A 17,911-nucleotide genomic window follows, 5' to 3' on the forward strand; every position below is an offset into this window, starting at 1 on the left:
TCTCTCTCTCTCTCTCTCTCTCTCTCTCTCTCTCTCTCTCTCTCTCTCTCTCTCTCTCTCTCTCTCTCTCTCTCTTTCATATTTTCGCTCGCTTGCTCTCTCCAAACTTTGTTCTGTCTGAATGCAATAAATGCCAATAAGCTGGTGCAAATCAGCGTATATACGGCTATATTATAGATACATAGAATATATATGAACTGCAACGTTAATTTTTCTCATTGTCCGTGAGAATCGTACGAGAGACGATAAAAAAATATAAGAACGGAGAGTAGTATACAATATCGGTAGCAAACATGATCGCCCTGTCATGCATCGAATTTTGAATTTCTTTTTTTTTCTTTTTAGCGATCAATGATGCATAAATATAAAATCGATGTAATCGTTTGACGATCAGATCAATGAGTGTATTTAAAGAAGTCGCGAAACGAACATCTCGAATCGATCGAAAAGTTCGTTTGTTTGAAAGTTATGTGGCAGTCGATGATCACTTTTTAATATTCTGTTCTACCTGTTGTCCGGTACCGAAATATTTTGACTTGGAATGTATCGAGCTGTGCGTTATTAATGAAATCTGTACATGGAAGTAGCGGTGGTATGTACGAAAAAATCCAAGATTCAATTTAAATTACAAGTGTGACGTGCATTTTAATTAAAAAAAAAGGGGGAGATTGGAAGAAAATGCTGGAAAATATTAAAGTTGCATCACGATCGCGAAAAAGTTCAATGCACGTAACTTCTATTACGTCTCAATTTAAATGCATCTAAGACTAAAGGAATCTTACAAATTTTCTTTTACGTATCTTCCGCTAGATTAAATTCTGTGATATTTACATAGAAACGCAAGCGTTTTCCATTGTGCGTGGGATTAAATTTTATGTTACGTCACGTTAGGTTGCTCGATTTAACTATGAATAATACTTGTCAAGATATGGAGCACGGCAATCGTCATTGATTGAAGAGAAAATTGTACGATACCACCGAAGACTAATACGGATGCAAACGTAGTAGGTGATCCGTGATGTGTGTTGTGCATCGAATTGGTAGAATCAGAATCGATTTTATCCAAAGTTCGCGTTGCTTACCAATCGTTCAGTAAGCAACCAAAAGGGTACGGTTCACTTAGAACACTAGATTAGATATAATGTACTTACACACAAACATGTTTGATATACATGGGGTATAACTGCATTCCATTTTCGCAAATATGTAGTAAAAAAAAAAAAAAAAATCGTGTACAGTTGTCGATGATCGTTTCGGTTGATCTACACAGCAGTAGAATTCGTTCTTTCTTCGCTTTAATTCAAACTGGTCCGCGTCTCATCTTTATCTTCTACTCAGTTCTGCTCTGACAACTGAAAAAATTTAAAGGAAAAAAAAAAAAAAAAAAAAACAAGAATAGATGAGCAATTTTAAAATAGAACTCGCGGTTTAATTAGCCTTGACTTAATTATTCTTACCATCTACAATCTCCTGTTTCATCTTTTGAAATTCTTTGCGCACTTCCTTGATGATCTCTGCTTTAAATGCCTCCATTTCTTGAGCAGTGAGCACAGCCCCGTCATTAACGCCGTTTACTTTTAGAAGCGTATCCTCGGAAGCAGAACCAAACCTCTTGCGAACTGATTTCGGTGATTCGGCACCGTTCGAGAATTTATTATTTGACAAACTGTTCTTATCCCATGATTTCTTATCGGGTGAACTTTCAGGTTCCTATGGAAAAGGGAAAAAGAAATATTTGCAAGTTGAAAATCGACAGCAATATATTTGAATGAGATATTATGACTGAAAAAAACGTACTTGTGGTTGTTCCGGTTGTTTTTTCTCAACAGCAGCTCGTCTACGAGCTAAAGTTTTAGCCATCTCATCCATCATAGAAGCCATACCACCAGCTCCGCCCCTTCCTAGGGTGCCATAATTCCCACTGCTTCCAGCACTTCCGCTGCTGCTAGTACTGGAACCACTATTTTCCACTGGTTGCTGTGATGCCTAAACGCGAGAATAGACATGCGAGAATGAAATAAAAACAAGTTGAAGGCGAGAGACTTAAGTTAAAACATTTCGATGCGAGGCAAGACGCGCACCTGCTGTTTCTTTTTGAGGCGAGTCGCTTGAATTGCAGCAGCCAATGAATTGGAATCTGGCGATGGTTCGCTAGTGGCAATGGAGCTTACGGATCCAGTGGAACCAGATGCAGAAAGAGGATTTAGGTTGACGGCGTTGACTTTCGGAGCAGGTGGTGGAGGAGGTGGTGGAGGAGCGGCAGGTCCACCCAGCGGAATCATAGGAGGAGGTTGAGGACCGGCATTGCCAATGGGAGCATAAATATTAGGATTAACCGGTGGTACGTGATGTCCACTGCCAGGGACGGTATTGCCACTGCCAGCACTGTTCCCGCAACTACCACTGCTGCCACCGCCACCACCTCCACTGCCGCTGTACTGATTCACCGAGTTTGATGGTGTTCCGTATGGATTCGTAGCGCCCGAAACTGCCTGTATCTGACCGCTGGCGTACTGTGCCTGTGCCTGAGATACGACACTGTACTGAGACTGATTCGGCTGGCCAACACCAACGTTGACACCTACCCCATATTGGCCGGTTGTCGCAGATCCGCTGCTCGCATACTGGCCAAGCGAGTTACTACTCCCATACTGATTTCCACCAGCACCACCCGCACCATTATTATTACCACCGCCACCGTACTGGTTTCCTTGTCCCGGCTGACCACTCGGATACGCATTGCTAACTTGCCCGTTGTTATTATAGAAGTTGTTCTGATTTCCGGAGGAATACTGACATGGACTTTGCCCGACGACAGCCACGGTCGCATACTGACTATTGTTCGGCGTGCCTCCGTATTGATTGCCTTGACTGCTACCATAAATCGACTGTGTTTGAGACTGATTCGGCAGATTTGATTGAGACGACGGTGACTGCGCGTATTGGTTCATCATCATCGGAGGTGGTACCGGTGCGTTAAAGTTTATCATTGCCGGTGGACACGGTGGAGCTGCAATTGCCATAGGAGGCTGAGGCGGTGGTATCGGAGGTGCACCACCGCTCGATATTTGACCCGCGCCGGTCCCCATACCACCGGTGACTTGCATCGATTGCAAAACAGTTTGCTGTTGAGGCTGGGGAGCTGGTGGTGCCGACGATGTTCTGTGATGTCCGGATTGTGGCTGTTGTTGTGACTGAGCCTGATGTTGCTGCTGTTGTTGTTGTTGTTGCGGAGGTTGTGGCGGCGCCGGTGGCTGTGGTTGCTGTTGCTGCACGGATTGTTGAGGTGGTTGCTGTTGTTGTTGTTGTTGCTGTTGAGGGGGTGGTTGTTGCTGCTGCTGCTGCTGCTGTGATGCAAGAGGACAACTCGGGGAAATTGCGTTCGGACTGTTCGTCGCTGCAAAGAGAAAAAGAAAAAAACATACAAATTGAAAATCTATTTTCGATTTCGCAATTTATATCGTTCCAACATCCAAGATCAATATTTAATAAATATCGGTTGCGTTATCGTACCTTGACTTTGCTGAGACATTCTGCGTTCTTGAATGATCGCCACGTCTTCCCTGGTCATGGTTCTGGGCAACGAACATACGATGAAATTTTTGTACAGAGAAAAGTAGAAAATACCAAAGGATAAAGAAAAAACGAACCTGTATCCCATGTCCTCGTCATACTGGGTGTTAGTCGGTTGTTGTTGCTGAAAGACGGATTGCTGTTGGGTGGCTGAGGCAGGCGCAAGGCTCCTCGATATGTTGCTCCCATTGCTCAACACCTAAGTTGAATATCAAGCAGTTACTAAATAATATATATCCTGATCGACGTTGATCGATAGTTAGAAGTAGAAGCGCAACGACTGGTATACAGTACGCGTTAGCTGATGCTTTTCTTCCAATGTTCGTTTTTGTTTCTACCGGTGTAAACTCACATCGAGCGCTTGCAGCATCGCTCTGGCAAATGCGTCGGCGTCGTCCTTACTGGAGAAATTCAGACCATATACTTGCTTGTTATCTCGCCATTGGTGAAACGTGACTGTCGCCTGATTGTACTTCAATCCCTTGAGGATCGCGCAGTTGATGACGATCTCGTGATCCTGCAACTTTCTTCCCACCACGCGGAACGTATTGTTCACCTGGTGATGATATAACTGTACTTTGGAAAGTCCTGAGGAACTGCCACTCGGTACCCATTTTTTATTAACGTCGTCATATACCATTACCGACGCACGAGCGGACGATATGCTCACTTCGCTGAAACATAAGCAGAGGCACGTTTTTTCTCTCTCGTGATACATATATTTATCTGTTGCGGCGTTAGAGTCTGCCGCTTATTTTCATGAAACAATCGAAATATAGCAAGGAAATGCTACCACGATCGATATTCTTCCGGAAGGAATTGTTGCGGTCGACGGGAATACGAGTATCGCCTCATCGTTTTCCTCGTTTGTTGGGGGGATCGCGTGGATATTTGTCACTCATACGATCATCGATCGAGAAATCGCGAGATTTCGTGTAAAACGTTACGTTCGGTCTCACTTTCACCGTGCCACAGGCCACGTTAAAACAGCGCAGAGTCGTTCGCGAAATGAGAACAGAACGAAACGGAATACTAAAAGATACTGCCACTTCCTTCTTTGCTCAGCGCGCGATCAGACAAGGCTGGCTCGAGATAAGAGCCGGAGTAGTATCCGCGATACGCGTTGGTTTTTTCAGTTTCACCGTACTCGTTGTTCCGTGACTCTTTTCGAAGTTTTATTGCGAGCATACGGATTCACGAAAGATCGTTGACACTGACAGAGGGATTAGTCAGAACAAGAAAATACCGAAGCGTTCGATTATCGATACAATATATCGCGTAGGAAGCGATCCTGATAATAAATCTCTTCTTACAAAATACGAAATTGGGAAAGTTGTTGCGTGCGATTGAATGTAGAAAAATCTCAGAAAAGGAACTTTAACTTAAACGATCTACGTGTAGTTAAAAATCTCTATCGTAGAGAGGAGACAGCGTTATTCTTTCGCGTTATTTGCGTGCAAGTGGCAGAACAGAGGTTCGCGTCACTAGCCTCTCACGATCATGTTACGGTGTAACCCTTTTAAAACGATTCCCTTTCTTCTTGTCTTGTGTTAACTCACACTCTCGCTTCTCACTTTTCTCCCTCTCCCTTGATCTCTCTCTTAGAACAGCAGATGCTTTCAGTTTCTAAATCTAATTAAAAATGTAAAGCAAAATTTAGCGTCAAATTGCAAAAAAAAAAAAAAGAAAAGAAAACGTACGCACGTTTAGACGTTAGGATTTAGCCAAGTGCAAATTGCTTCGAACGTGAATCATAATGTGACTCACTGATCGGCATAAGTATGTTATCGGGTAAATTCATTGATATCTTTTTACCGTGAAATAGTAAAAACGTGTGCCGAGGTGAATGAATCAGTGATGATCGCAATATTCTTCACTTTATTGATATTTCTTTACTTTATTAGGATTTTGTACGAAACAGAAGATTATTTTGCAAGGAGGAATGATCGAGAACTTCGAAACTATTGAAAAATTTTCATCGTACGTACGTGCAACAGAACCCTTGCCTAACATAAACAAATATGCATGCAATGAAATTTTTCGTCTAACGCCAATTCATATCGGACGTGTGTACACGAGTTTGGATAAGGGTAATCCGCAGGAGCGTGAATAACGTTTTGCCCGGACGTGAGAGGAACACGGTACGAGCAAAAGAAGTTCCATTCGCGTTTATGATACACAAAGGCGTCGAGACGCAAGATTTGGAAGCATATCAGAATATCATCCGGACAAGCAGGACTAAAAGAGAACCGATGAATGCGTGAATGGAATACTCGATTAGTAGGGATGCAACCGGCGAAGGTGAAAGAGCTGACACGTTTCACGATACACGATAAGAGGAATAATCGTAGGGCCGTACTCTGGATGACTTCCAGCGCGTACAGGTCCTTTTCGAAAAGTTTGAATGTCGAACGCAGGCATTACGTTTTATCGATACAGAATGGGAATATATCAGTAGCGGAGGGTAGTGATAAATATTCGAGCTATTGAACGTGTCTGCCGGCAACCCACGGGATAAACAACGGTGGTCAGAGACCAGGAGAAGCGGTGCTTTGAACCCATGTACCGAACTCGGCTCGATTTTGTACGACTCGACCATCTCTCTCACTCGATGCTGTATCGTATACGTGGAACTTACTTCATGTTTGTTTGACTCGGAAGCGTATGCTATGTCTTCATGCAAGCTGTATTTCTGCTTCTGCACAGTATGTCACCGATTCCATGAAAACACGCGAGATTCGGGCAGGATTTGCGGTAGTTCGACATAAATAACGTACGGCACTAACACCACCCCAACACCCTACCAATGCACATCTAGCCAGCCATATTGCCGACCGACTCCAGGCCCACACTCCTACCACCTTTCGTCGCGATGCACACGTCTATCTAGAGGGAATACTCGAATTGCAAGCGTTGGTACACTCTACCATTTCTTTTCTTTTTTTACTCTCTCTTTCTCCCTTTCTCTTTCTCTTTTTCACATATCCCCCTTCTCCTGTACCTTTTTCTCCATTCACGAAAAAAGGAGATGAAAGAGAAAAATAAGAAAAAGACAGAAAATTTCGGGAACATAAGTTAAATCGATTCGTTTTAATTCGGCCGACAAGATAAATAATCTAACTATTCGTCTCTTAAAAAAGAAAAAGAAAACGAGGAAACATTTATTCGTTCTGGAAGCAAATACGAATAGCAATTGTTGAAATATTACGTAATTTCATAATTCGATTATCGATCAAAGAAATGACTGGAATTACTTCAGAACTTATCGTTATCGATTTATCGAGTATTAATCGACGAATTTAGATGTGATTACAATGACGCAACAAACGTAGGAGTATCGAGCGGTTTGAATCGATTATTTCTAGAATGTCCTAGATCGGAATTCTTGAGGAGAAAGTTGAAACTGAAGGCATATGAAACGAAACAAAAAAGAAAAAAGAAAAAAAACACGTATCTGTTAGTCCGTATAAAAAATTCTCTGTTAACGCGTACGAAAAATAAAATATCGTATCGGTTTTACAAACGTGCTTATACGAATGCGTTTTTCATTCGACTAACAGTTTGTCATTTAGCACAAGCGATTCAATCTGGGAGGACGTTGTGCATCAGTTCTGTTCGAAATGGACGAAATTTGGAATTCGTACGAACCGCTAGGCGAGATTAATGGTAACGTTGAACATCAGATGGCGCGACAATTTAAGTTCCACTTGAATACACGGGAGTTTCCACAGGCCCTGTCGCCGACGCACCTGGCGCATCGACCGAGAAACAGAAACAGCTGTCTGTTCGAAGCAACTTGGGAGAATATCGTCCGTTAATCGTCGATACAGAACTGTGTGGATCTTTGTTGCGTTATTCGTGGAATGTGAAGTAACGAAGCCTCAGGGTATTGTGCCTGTCATCAAACGCGTACCAGCCTGCCCCTTGCTTCACCGCTCTTTATCGCTTTAGGCGGTAGCTTCGACGATAACGTGCTTGCCTTTTATTTTTCCGATTTCTACGATCCGGAACGTTTTCCCCCCTTCCTCTTTTCACCCTCTTGCTCTTTCCGTGTCCCCACTTGCTCATTTCTCGCGCTCTCTCGTCACTCTGCTTTTCTCTTTCTCTCTTTCTCTCTCTTTCTCTGCTTCTCTCTCGCCAGTTCTCCGTCTCTCAGTCTTTCGATCTCCTTCTTTCCTACTCACAGTTGCTCTCAAGATCTGCGTGTGCTTCGTCAACGATGTAAACAGACTGATATTTTTTGGTGAAAATCTTCGTGTTTCTGCCACGATTCATCTTCCCATGCGATTGTCCGTTGGTGTTGTTGCTCCGATCGCGGCCATGCGTGCACAGATATGACTCGCCTATAGGTGAAATACGCGCGTATCAACAAGCAGCGTTTCCTTCGATGACACTGTCGTTGATCGGTGACGATTCCTGGGGCAACAGTTGAACACATTTGGGGGGGAAAAAGGTACACGGACTTCTCCGATCGTCTCGATTTCACCGTTGATGCTCGTTCCTTCTACGAGGTTATAGATAAGAATTCTCCCGCGCTATGGGACACGGGTGGGAAAGACGTAGAACGTTGGATGAGAAATGAAGTTAAGTGACCTTAAAGTGCGGAGATCGTGATTTTAACGAATGGCTCGAGTTTTTGTTTTGGCGATTGTGATGTTAATTTGCGCAGAAAGAAATTTTGGAAGAGGATTTCGAAGGAGTCACCTTTAATTCTACTGTGCTATAATTTCATTGACAATGTTCCATAACCTTTTGTTGCATTTTCTTCTTCTACTTATTTTTTGTATCTTTTTCTCCTTCTCTTCAGCATGCTAATTGCTTTTTTTTTTAATTTTTCGTTTCAATTATATACAATAATCGTTATGACATAATAACTTGCATTTATTCTTACAGTGGTATCAGTGTGAGCAAAGCGTAATCCTTGTGCAAGGACAATGTAGGAACTGTTGGTTGAAAGTGCCAAGTAATTATGGACACTCTGGTGAAAAATTTGATAGTTATGCATTAAGCATATTAGGGATATGCCTTGTACGATCAGGAAAGGACTAAATGAGTGAACAAAATTATAAGGAATGATATTCTCTTTGAGTCTATTGGATGTTAGATAAGCTAAAAAATGTCTGGTGACTCAGGATGGAATGCTGTTATTCACCATCCTTCAGAATTAGAATTACAGAATTGGAATTGGGAAGAAAACGATGGGGAGCAAGAAAGGGAGCTCCCTTCGACTGTTGATATGGATGCTATAAAAGGTGGTGGTAGTTGGGATCCGACTACTGAACCTAATGGTATTAATATGTTACATTAGTAGATTATGTAACTGTTCTTTGGCAATTTCTATCTTAATGTACTGTAGTACAAGAATTTTCTTTTTCTTTATTTCATGTTAGGAACAGATTCGGTTGATTCCGAAGAAGACTCAGATTCTGACGACGAAAGTTCTGGAGGTACGGAAGGTAGTTGTTCTTATTCAAATTCAGATTCGGATTCAGACGACGAAAGTAGTGGCGACGAGGAGGAGGATACAGGATCCAATTCGGATTGTACATCGGAACACAGCGAGCAAACATTTTCCATTCAAAAAACGAATTTTGAGCCGGTATGTATAGTAGAATTTTATAATTTTCGTTAATACCTTAAAGATTTATGCACTGAAAAAATTTGTAATTATATTACAGGGAGCTCTTAAATTAAAAATCAGTATGAAAGGTCCGAAAAAGGAGGATCTGGAAAAAGAAAAAGGCAGAAGAAGCGTACCGAAAAAAGTTAAATCGAATCGCGGAGGAAAGGTAAAGAGTCGTTTTATTATAATTTCAGTTGAATTTTCTTTTAGAGACATATTAGAGATATATTTTACGTGTGTTTTTCATTTAGTCGTCTGAATGCAGCAGTGACGATTCCGATTCCTCAGAAAGTCGCTTACCCTCACAACACATGCAGCAACAACAGCAACAAACGCAGCAATCTCAGCAACAACAACAATCTCAACAACATCCACCACTCCAAGAAATCAATCAGGAAGATCTAGCGGCAATTTTGCCGGATCAAGAACACGAAGATGCTCCGTTTGATGGATTTGAAGATTCAGAGAGCGGTCGGTTAGTATCGAAAGCTATCGAGCGGATGTCGCTCGGTGCAGATTCAGATACAAGCGAGAATGGTGATCAGAATCCTGTACCTGTGTATAGTTCCACTTTATTGCAACAATTTGTTGAAAAGACGGCTCTGTTATCAGAACCAAGGAAAAGGCGGAGTAAGTTAGGAAAAAAATTGAACGATTCGGAGTATCCTTGCGTTTCGAATGTGTCTCCGGACTCGGGAATTCAATCGGTGGATAACAGCCCGCTGCATTTGGCAATCAGCCCTGTGAGTCCTCCAGCACCGACACAATCGCCAGTGCAACCCGTTATCACAAAGCCAGCGGTAAACGTAGATCGCGTTTTATATCCACCTAAACGAAAACCCGGTAGGCCGGCGAAAACAGTTTCCACGCAGCCTCGTGGCCCAGGTAGGCCAAGGTTGAAACCTGAGATTGTAGAAAAGATTGAAAAAATAGAAAAGACGGAGAAAACAGCGAAAAATGAGAGAACTGAGAAGAAAGAATCCGCTCCACAACCAACAAAAGTCACAAAGGAAGAACCTCCTAAAAGAGGGAAAGCAAAATCTGCGCCACAGAAAGCTGCTGCATCTCGGGCAGACAAAGACGAAGAAAATAATTCGGCTAAAAAGTTGAAGGAGAAACCAGCTTGTCAAAAGAAACGAAGTTGTAACGTTGCCAAACAGTGTATACAAACGAAGATCACTGGAAAGAGGAATAATACTGGTTCCCCAGCGCGTATTAAGTGCCTAAGTAGAACTGTTACGAATAAGTACGGGAAGGAAGGAGTACAATGCAATGGTGGAACGTGTAAGAAAATGGGAAAGGATAAGTCCGGACCAGGGAACAAGACAACTTCGTTACGGCGACAAAAGCAATCGACTTGCGAGCGAGTTTCGAACGATAGGAAAGTAATCAATTCGAATAAAAAGAGTCTGAAGGAGAATAGGAGCAATACCGTTCCTTTAGCTAAGCGACAAGCATCGTTGAAGAAAAACGTCGCGCCGGTTACGCGACGTGTGTTGAAAGAAAATAAAAGTAGTAAGAAAGCAGGCGCTGGATTCGAAACGAATGGCGTTGGTGTTCAAACTCTGATATCTTTGCCCGTTGGTGAGGTACTAAAGGCCGAGAAAGTTGAAAATGTAACCAATAAATGCGACAAAGCGACGCAACCTATACACAATCATTGTCACAAACATCATCATCACAAGCATCGGAGACGATTACTATTGCCACCTAAAAATCCTATACGTATACATCCATGCCTCATACAAGAGTTAGAAAAATTGATCGATGAATTTTCCAGATTGTGCAGCTTAGGTAGGAACAATTCAAGCTCCGGGTATTCCGAGTTACCCCAGATTTTTCGCGTGAAGAAACTAACGAAAAAGAGGAAAGGAGGCGATGTTACCGCGAACGATGATCAAAAATTAAAAAGACGTCTCAAGAAAGAGAAGATACTGTCCGGAACGGATTCGAAGAACAGTATGAATGCGAATGCGAACTCGAATCCAAATGAGCAAAGGTTACCATTAAAAAAGAGACATTATCATGTATCCAGCCCTCATAGTTCACAAAGTTCAAATGCAAGCGGCACTGACGTGGCTGTCAACGAAGCGAACTCTACCGAGAGTCACATCGAAGAAGCAATCGAAGCTACTATAACGAGATACGGAGGTAGCTCTGCATTCTCCTTCCAAGAAGATTCCGTACCTGTTACTCCTAAGAAAAGACACAGGGATACCGAAGCTGGAAGCCCTGACAAATCAAGCGCAGCGTCTTCCGATTTGTTGGAAGAGAAACCGTTGAGTCAGATAGAAGTACAACCGCGTCGTAAAAAGAAAATCGTCAAAGATCTTCGCGTGACAGTTACAAAATTACCTGTCGAGAGTCATGGCGCATTGGAAAAAGCCGAGAAGACAGATAAGGCTGAGAAAGCTGATAGCAAAGCTGAAAAGTCTGAGAAATCCTCGAGTGATTCCAGAAATCTGAAAAGTCGCGCGGAAAAGAGCAGTAGGGGTGAGAAAGTGGCTACAGAGAAATTAATAAAAAACGATAAAAGTCAAGCAGATAAGATTGAGAAAAGAGATATATCGCCGGATCATGTACGCTTGGAGAAGAATATAAAGATCGACGCGGCAGAATTTAACGCAGTGGAGAGTTTTGACGATAATGAAGCAGCGAACGAGACTAAACCGTCACAAAATAGTCTCAATCCAAATGTTCCAAATCCGTTGAATTCCGCTGCTGTATTGGTTTTGACCAAGAAGAAGATGAGACGGCGTAAAGCTATAAATCGTACAGGCTTCCCGACGTTAAAGAAGAAAAAAAAGAGATCCTTGAACGCAAACGAGACGTCGACAGATACATCGAGAACCGTAGCTTCGACCAACGAAGATGGCACCGAAGCTGACGGCGAGAGTTCAACGAAAGAAGGAATCGAAGATTCAGTAGTGGATAGCAAAACGAGCGTATTGAACAACACTGAAATACAAGATGCATTTACCGAAGAGTCTTCTACTAAGCAGAGCAATAACAATCTTGTGCAAAATCGCGTTCAATCGAAAGCTGATCCGACTCCAAATCCAGATCCTAATTCACCAAAGTCAGAGACGAATGGTCACGTTCGTTCTGACGAAACTGTTGAACCTCGATCTGGCCAGTTAAGAGTCCGTAAGGATCTGGTAGAAATAGACAACGACAATGCATTGAGCAAATTATGCCCCGTTAAATTTGAGAAGATACAGGATTCAAGATCGTATGACGAAAATGCATCCTTGGAAGAGTCCCTCGAGAGATTCACTGCGAATCAACGCGTTGCTGAATTAAGCGAAGAGAATGTAAAGAGACTTGAACGCTCAAACTCTCAAACAAACATCAAAACAGAACATTCGAGCTCCTTTAATGGTAATCAGAAGAAACGACGAGGTTCCTCGAGCCCCTGTAATTTGATTCCTAGGAATATGAAGAGACTGCGTAGCTCTGGTTATGATACGGAAAATGACATTCTACCTAGTAATGACATTCTCAACGATGATCACGAGGTGGGGAAACACTCGAGTTCGACGCATACGAGAAAGAAGCAATCTCGGTGGAAGAAACGTTACTTACAGGGAGGCATTTTGCAAGAATATGGCAAAGACTTTGAAGGGAAAACGCGTAGTAGCATCGAAAGTAGTAATGCCATTGGAAGGAATAAGGTTATATGCGAAACAAATGAATCTCCATCTGCTGCGTTATTATCCGCTACGTATCAATGTGGCAAGCTTTTACGACAAAGAAAAATGCCGTTTCAGTTACCATATGATTTATGGTGGCTACATACACAATCTAGACTACCTGGCAGAGAATCAGTTCCATCATGGAATTACAAGTAAGCATATAGTTTTTACATTGTCAAATGTATCATCGTGTCATGAAACTATTTAATCATTTTATTCTTTTTTTATAGAAAAATTCGTACTAACGTATATTACGATGTCAAGCCCACTACACTTTACGAAGCGCAAGCTTGCGAATGTAAACCAGAAAGTGGTTGCGGAGATGATTGTATAAATCGCATGGTTTTCAGCGAATGTTCTCCACAGCTTTGTCCCTGTGGTGATAAGTGTGAAAATCAGAAAATACAGAAACATGAATGGGCACCGGGTTTACAAAAATTCATGACAGAGGACAAAGGTTGGGGTGTGAGGACTCAACAGGCCATCAAGTCTGGTGTCTTTATCCTTGAATATGTTGGAGAAGTGGTGTCTGAAAGAGAATTCAAATCAAGAATGGCGACCAGGTATATTAAGAGCATGTATGAAAATCTCGTACAAATATATCTATGGAAAATCCAAATTCATATTCTTTTGTTTATTGTAATAGGTATGCTAATGACACACATCACTATTGTCTGCATCTTGATGGAGGTTTGGTAATTGATGGTCATCGTATGGGTGGTGATGGAAGATTCGTAAACCATTCTTGTGAGCCTAATTGCGAAATGCAAAAGTGGAGCGTTCACGGTCTTCCGCGAATGGCGTTGTTCGCTTCTAGAGACATTAAACCAGGAGAAGAACTGACATATGATTATAACTTTGCACTTTTTAATCCATCTGAGGGACAAGAATGCAGATGCGGTAGTAGTGCTTGTAGAGGAGTGATTGGTAATGATACAATATTTTATGCACTAATCCTTTTTCTGCAATTTATTCACTGCAGTATTTTATGTCTTGTTCTTCACAGGTGGAAAGAGTCAAAGAGTCTCAAAAAGCATTACTTCCATTCCATCGCAATTAGAACCCACAGAGAGGCGGTCGGTTGGAAGACCGAGGAAGAATGTAAGAAAATCTAATACGGTGCAGTCTGTGAACTCGAAAGGCATTTGTAAATCTCGAAAAGTTGGCGATTCCAGTTTGATTCATGCGCCTGTGCTAAAACCTATGTCCCATCAACAACGATGCTTTGCTCAGCAACATCATTGCTTCTTGTTAAGAAATTTAGAAAAAGTCAGACGAGTTAAATTGTTGATAAATCAAGTACAAATGCAAAATGGCAAAGTGAAATGCGGTAACGCGATAAATATAAAAGAAAAAAGTTCAGGAGACGCTAAAATTCAATCTGACGCATTCTTCTCACAATTAACTGCTTTGACTAATACAAATACCCGAACCGTACGAACTCGACGTTTAGCTCAAGCTCAAGATGATCCAGAAGTGCATAAAACTGCAAAATTGGCCAAGGTAGGACACGTTTATGGTCTTTTTATTCATAATTCATTATTTTTTTACGTTTATTCATTCACGATTAATCTTTAGGTATTGAAAGATTTATACAGTATCGTAGCAACTGCAAAAGATGAAAATGGACAATTATTGTGTACGCCATTCATCACATTACCTTCAAAGAGGAAGTTACCTGATTATTATGAAAAAATATCAGATCCTATAGATTTGACAACTATCGATCAGTGTATTGGTACAGGTCACTATAAAACTGCAGAGCATTTTGATCATGATATGATTAAACTTTTTGACAACAATGTAAGATTTTTTGGGAGAACCTCGGAAATGGGTATTGCCGCAGCTAGGCTTAGAAAGTTATACTTAGGAAGCAAGCCCGATTTCGTGGATGCAATAACTGAAGCAGTGGGTTGTCCTCCATCTCAAGGCTTTTTACCTCCTCGTGGTTCAACTGCAGGCGAAGAAGATGTTATTAGGTGTATTTGTGGTTTGCATAGGTATGCCTGAATTGTAATTTTTATTGTAACTTAATCTGTCCGAACTTTTCGTAAATGTTATCTCATGATCATAGGGATGAAGGCTTAATGATTCAGTGTGAACGTTGTCTCGTGTGGCAACATTGTGATTGTGTTAAAGCTGACACTACCATAGAGTCTTATTTATGCGAGAGGTGTCATCCACGCCCTGTTGATTTGGAAATTCCATTAGAAGGTGATGAGGAAGAAGAAGGCAAAAAGCATTATGTTACCTTGATGCGTGGTGATTTACAACTTAGACAGGGAGACACAGTATACGTATTAAGAGATACACTTGAAAAGCATACATATAAAACCATTCAAAAACCTGATTATGAGCAAATGGACATCTTTAGAATCGAGAGACTTTGGAAAAATGCGGAGTAAGTTATTGCATATGCATTAATTTATTGAAAATTTTCCTAAAAATTTATATTTGTTTCTCCGATCCAATAGAGGTGAAAGATTCGTATTTGGTCATCATTATTTGAGACCACACGAAACGTATCACGAACCAACCAGAAAGTTCTATGAGAATGAAGTCGTATGTGCACCACTTTATGAAGCCGTTCCATGCGATTTGGTTGCTGAGCGCTGTTGGGTTCTCGATCCTCATACGTATTGTAAAGGTAATAATTCTTTCTTATTTAATTCTATATTAAAAATATTTTATGCAGAAATATTTTCAAAAATATTTTATTATCTTTAATCAAGGACGGCCAGTTGGTTCTACACCAGAGCATACTTACGTTTGTGAGTATCGCGTCGATCGTGCAGCACGATTATTTACAAAAGTTGCCAGAGCTAGACATCAGGTTTGCACAAAACCTTATGCATTCGAAACGTTTCCACAACGCATTAAGCATTATCGTACATATTTGGTAAGTATCAAATTAATATAAAAAGAAAAAGTGCCGAATAGAAACTAAAACTTTTAAAAATTATATACAGCCGCATAGTCTTGAAGGAATTCAAATTGGAGGTAAGATGAATAAAGAGAAAAAGAAGGGTAACAATCAAGATGTTGATAATAATCATAAGTCCGAATCAAGTGAAAATACAAAAACGCACATCAAGGATCAACAAAAATCTTCTATGAGTAAAAGTAGACGAAAATCAAATGAAATTTTATCCATTGTTACACCTACAACATCGTATGCTCAGGTAATGTTATGAATCAGTATCATGTTCAGTGGTAATTCTCATATTTGGTTATAATTATATTATATAATATGTTATATTAACATGTGTTATATTAATTATGTTTAGAGAGAAGAACAAAGAAGAAGATTGAACAATATTTTAATCGCTTTATTACAAAAAATGCCGAATAAAAAGGATCCTTTGGATTTATCATTTTTATTAGAGAGAAACAGACGAAATCGTAAGAGGCCAGGTGGATTAAATCCGTGACATTGGATTATACATGATCGATAATAAGAAACTATCTATACATATATGTGTTGTGTGTGTATGATATCTAGAATAGACAGATGCACGCACACACACATATAGGTACCACAGAGGTAATAGATGCCACTCCTAATTTCTATTGCAGTCAAATCTGTAATGAGGGTGGTTGATCGATCGATTTTTTCATTTCGCTATACGTAATCGATATCATCTAATCTGTTTCGTAAGGAAAACGGTACATAATGCGTTTTCTTCTTCTTCTTATACTATGACCCGTCCATTCGTATAATTTAATCTTAAACACGAAGGCATCCTCCTCTCTAAGGACATTGTATCGGTCGAGATTTTTTTATATGGTTTTTGTTGTTTTTTATATGCTCAAAACTATAGAAAATTGTCTATTGTCTTTTGGCATCGTTTTGGTATTTTAAACTATCTTCTTCGCTCACGTTGGAAGTTATTAAAATGGGGAAATTGATAAATTCGAATAGAATGGTGAGGAAATGTTCGATACCTTCTTTCTTTTGGAATATTCCAAATGTTGTGTTCTATAAAATTTCTAAAAATTTCAATCGTATAAAAAGTACAATTTGTTTTCATAAAATGAATCGACTCGAGTTGAGAAAATTAAATCCCGTACGTGGAAGAATATGTCTGAATCTAACGAGAGCTATTATTTCCAATATAATTCTAATATGATTAGAATTGCAAAATTGTAAAAAAGTAATTTGTAAATTTCTTTCATAGTGAATATACTTAAGTGTACAAATTATATATTACTCGGGATTGAGGAAAATGACAACAGCACACAAGAGAACGCTGAAATAAGAAAAATCGAATACATGCGCGAGGCTTTATTGCACAAAAGTACCATTATATTTTTCATAATCCCAGTGTTATTTGAATTAAGTGTAATATATAGGTTTTTAAATTAATAGATAAAACTTTACTAACATATATAAATATATAAATATATAAATATTTAATTTATTAATTATTGCGATGGAATATAGCTAGTTGTTGCTATAACGACGAATATACGCAGGATTTCGTATTTATTATTACATTATACAATTAGTAAATACATATTATTAAAAGCTATTTAATATGTATAAGTCTCATTTATATCATATGTTTCTACGTTTTTGCACAGATGTCCGAGACATTTTTATTAAATGAAAATTATATATTATATCCTATTTTGTTTTCGGTGTAAGTTGGAAGTATACCAACGTAGTATAATCATACCACAAAATCATGTAATGGATCTTTTGTAGCATGACAAAAGGGGGTGCCTATCTTTATACTAAGTAGAAGTTAGTGAATTGAGAGTAGGATTTTAAATTTGTTTATTCTTTCGAAGGATTTTGTGAATGATTTTTATGAGTGAAAAATTTTGTACTATGTTTCTTTATACAAAATCAATGTAAATCGTTTTTTTCTTATGCAGAAACGAGATTAATAGTACAATGAATGTCTCGAATAAAAGCATATTATTTTTTTCTTTTTTCTTATTCTTTCGACAATAAATCATGAACCGTTGATATTATTTTTAAATATAAGTCATGCAGATTTATCTATATGAGAGG

General features: G+C 40.0%; 2 protein-coding genes across 12 annotated transcripts; one reads left to right on the top strand and one right to left on the bottom strand.

Annotated features, from left to right (window-relative positions):
- Positions 1–343: 343 nt before the first annotated feature.
- Positions 344–7,351, bottom strand: LOC122532300 (protein enabled). 4 transcript variants are annotated; one of them, XM_043660969.1, is made up of 9 exons: positions 4,367–4,591; positions 3,926–4,247; positions 3,651–3,772; positions 3,514–3,575; positions 2,586–3,397; positions 2,082–2,525; positions 1,798–1,986; positions 1,458–1,710; positions 344–1,352 (listed from the first exon to the last, which is right to left on the bottom strand). In XM_043660969.1, exons 1-9 carry the CDS (start codon positions 4,426–4,428, stop codon positions 1,324–1,326), a joined length of 2,295 nt encoding a protein of 764 aa, XP_043516904.1. In that variant the 5' UTR covers positions 4,429–4,591; the 3' UTR covers positions 344–1,323. The 4 variants fall into 4 exon arrangements, with proteins under 4 accessions (XP_043516904.1, XP_043516906.1, XP_043516903.1 ...); XM_043660971.1 differs by lacking the exon at positions 4,367–4,591 and adding an exon at positions 7,222–7,351 and having other exon boundaries at positions 2,082–3,397; XM_043660968.1 differs by lacking the exon at positions 4,367–4,591 and adding an exon at positions 6,212–6,457 and having other exon boundaries at positions 2,082–3,397.
- LOC122532291 (histone-lysine N-methyltransferase ash1) lies at positions 7,308–17,825 on the top strand. 8 transcript variants are annotated; one of them, XM_043660943.1, is made up of 14 exons: positions 7,308–7,443; positions 8,467–8,861; positions 8,964–9,172; positions 9,252–9,362; positions 9,448–13,043; positions 13,122–13,454; positions 13,538–13,818; positions 13,898–14,394; positions 14,470–14,891; positions 14,966–15,292; positions 15,366–15,538; positions 15,624–15,790; positions 15,861–16,073; positions 16,179–17,825. In XM_043660943.1, exons 2-14 carry the CDS (start codon positions 8,690–8,692, stop codon positions 16,320–16,322), a joined length of 6,645 nt encoding a protein of 2,214 aa, XP_043516878.1. In that variant the 5' UTR covers positions 7,308–7,443; positions 8,467–8,689; the 3' UTR covers positions 16,323–17,825. The 8 variants fall into 8 exon arrangements, with proteins under 8 accessions (XP_043516878.1, XP_043516873.1, XP_043516881.1 ...); XM_043660938.1 differs by having other exon boundaries at positions 7,320–7,459; XM_043660946.1 differs by having other exon boundaries at positions 7,320–7,459; positions 8,970–9,172.
- Positions 17,826–17,911: the final 86 nt, after the last annotated feature.

Source organism: Frieseomelitta varia, unplaced genomic scaffold (assembly GCF_011392965.1).
Source record: "Frieseomelitta varia isolate USP_RPSP 00005682 unplaced genomic scaffold, Fvar_1.2 scaffold_447, whole genome shotgun sequence".
Taxonomy (NCBI): Eukaryota; Metazoa; Arthropoda; class Insecta; order Hymenoptera; family Apidae; genus Frieseomelitta; species Frieseomelitta varia.

What these genes read in the sequence shown, in the direction of transcription:
- LOC122532300 (XM_043660967.1), bottom strand. Translation starts at nt 4,428, where the DNA reads ATGAGGCGATACTCGTATTCCCGTCGACCGCAACAATTCCTTCCGGAA. An exon ending in AATGTCTCAGCAAAGTCAAG is followed by an intron (nt 3,398 to 3,513) that starts GTACGATAACGC and finishes TTCTCTTTGCAG; the next exon opens with CGACGAACAGTCCGAACGCA. An exon ending in GAAACAGGAGATTGTAGATG is followed by an intron (nt 1,353 to 1,457) that starts GTAAGAATAATT and finishes AAATTTTTTCAG; the next exon opens with TTGTCAGAGCAGAACTGAGT.
- LOC122532291 (XM_043660943.1), top strand. Translation starts at nt 8,690, where the DNA reads ATGTCTGGTGACTCAGGATGGAATGCTGTTATTCACCATCCTTCAGAA. An exon ending in TGCTTGTAGAGGAGTGATTG is followed by an intron (nt 13,819 to 13,897) that starts GTAATGATACAA and finishes TGTTCTTCACAG; the next exon opens with GTGGAAAGAGTCAAAGAGTC. An exon ending in TCCTCATACGTATTGTAAAG is followed by an intron (nt 15,539 to 15,623) that starts GTAATAATTCTT and finishes TCTTTAATCAAG; the next exon opens with GACGGCCAGTTGGTTCTACA.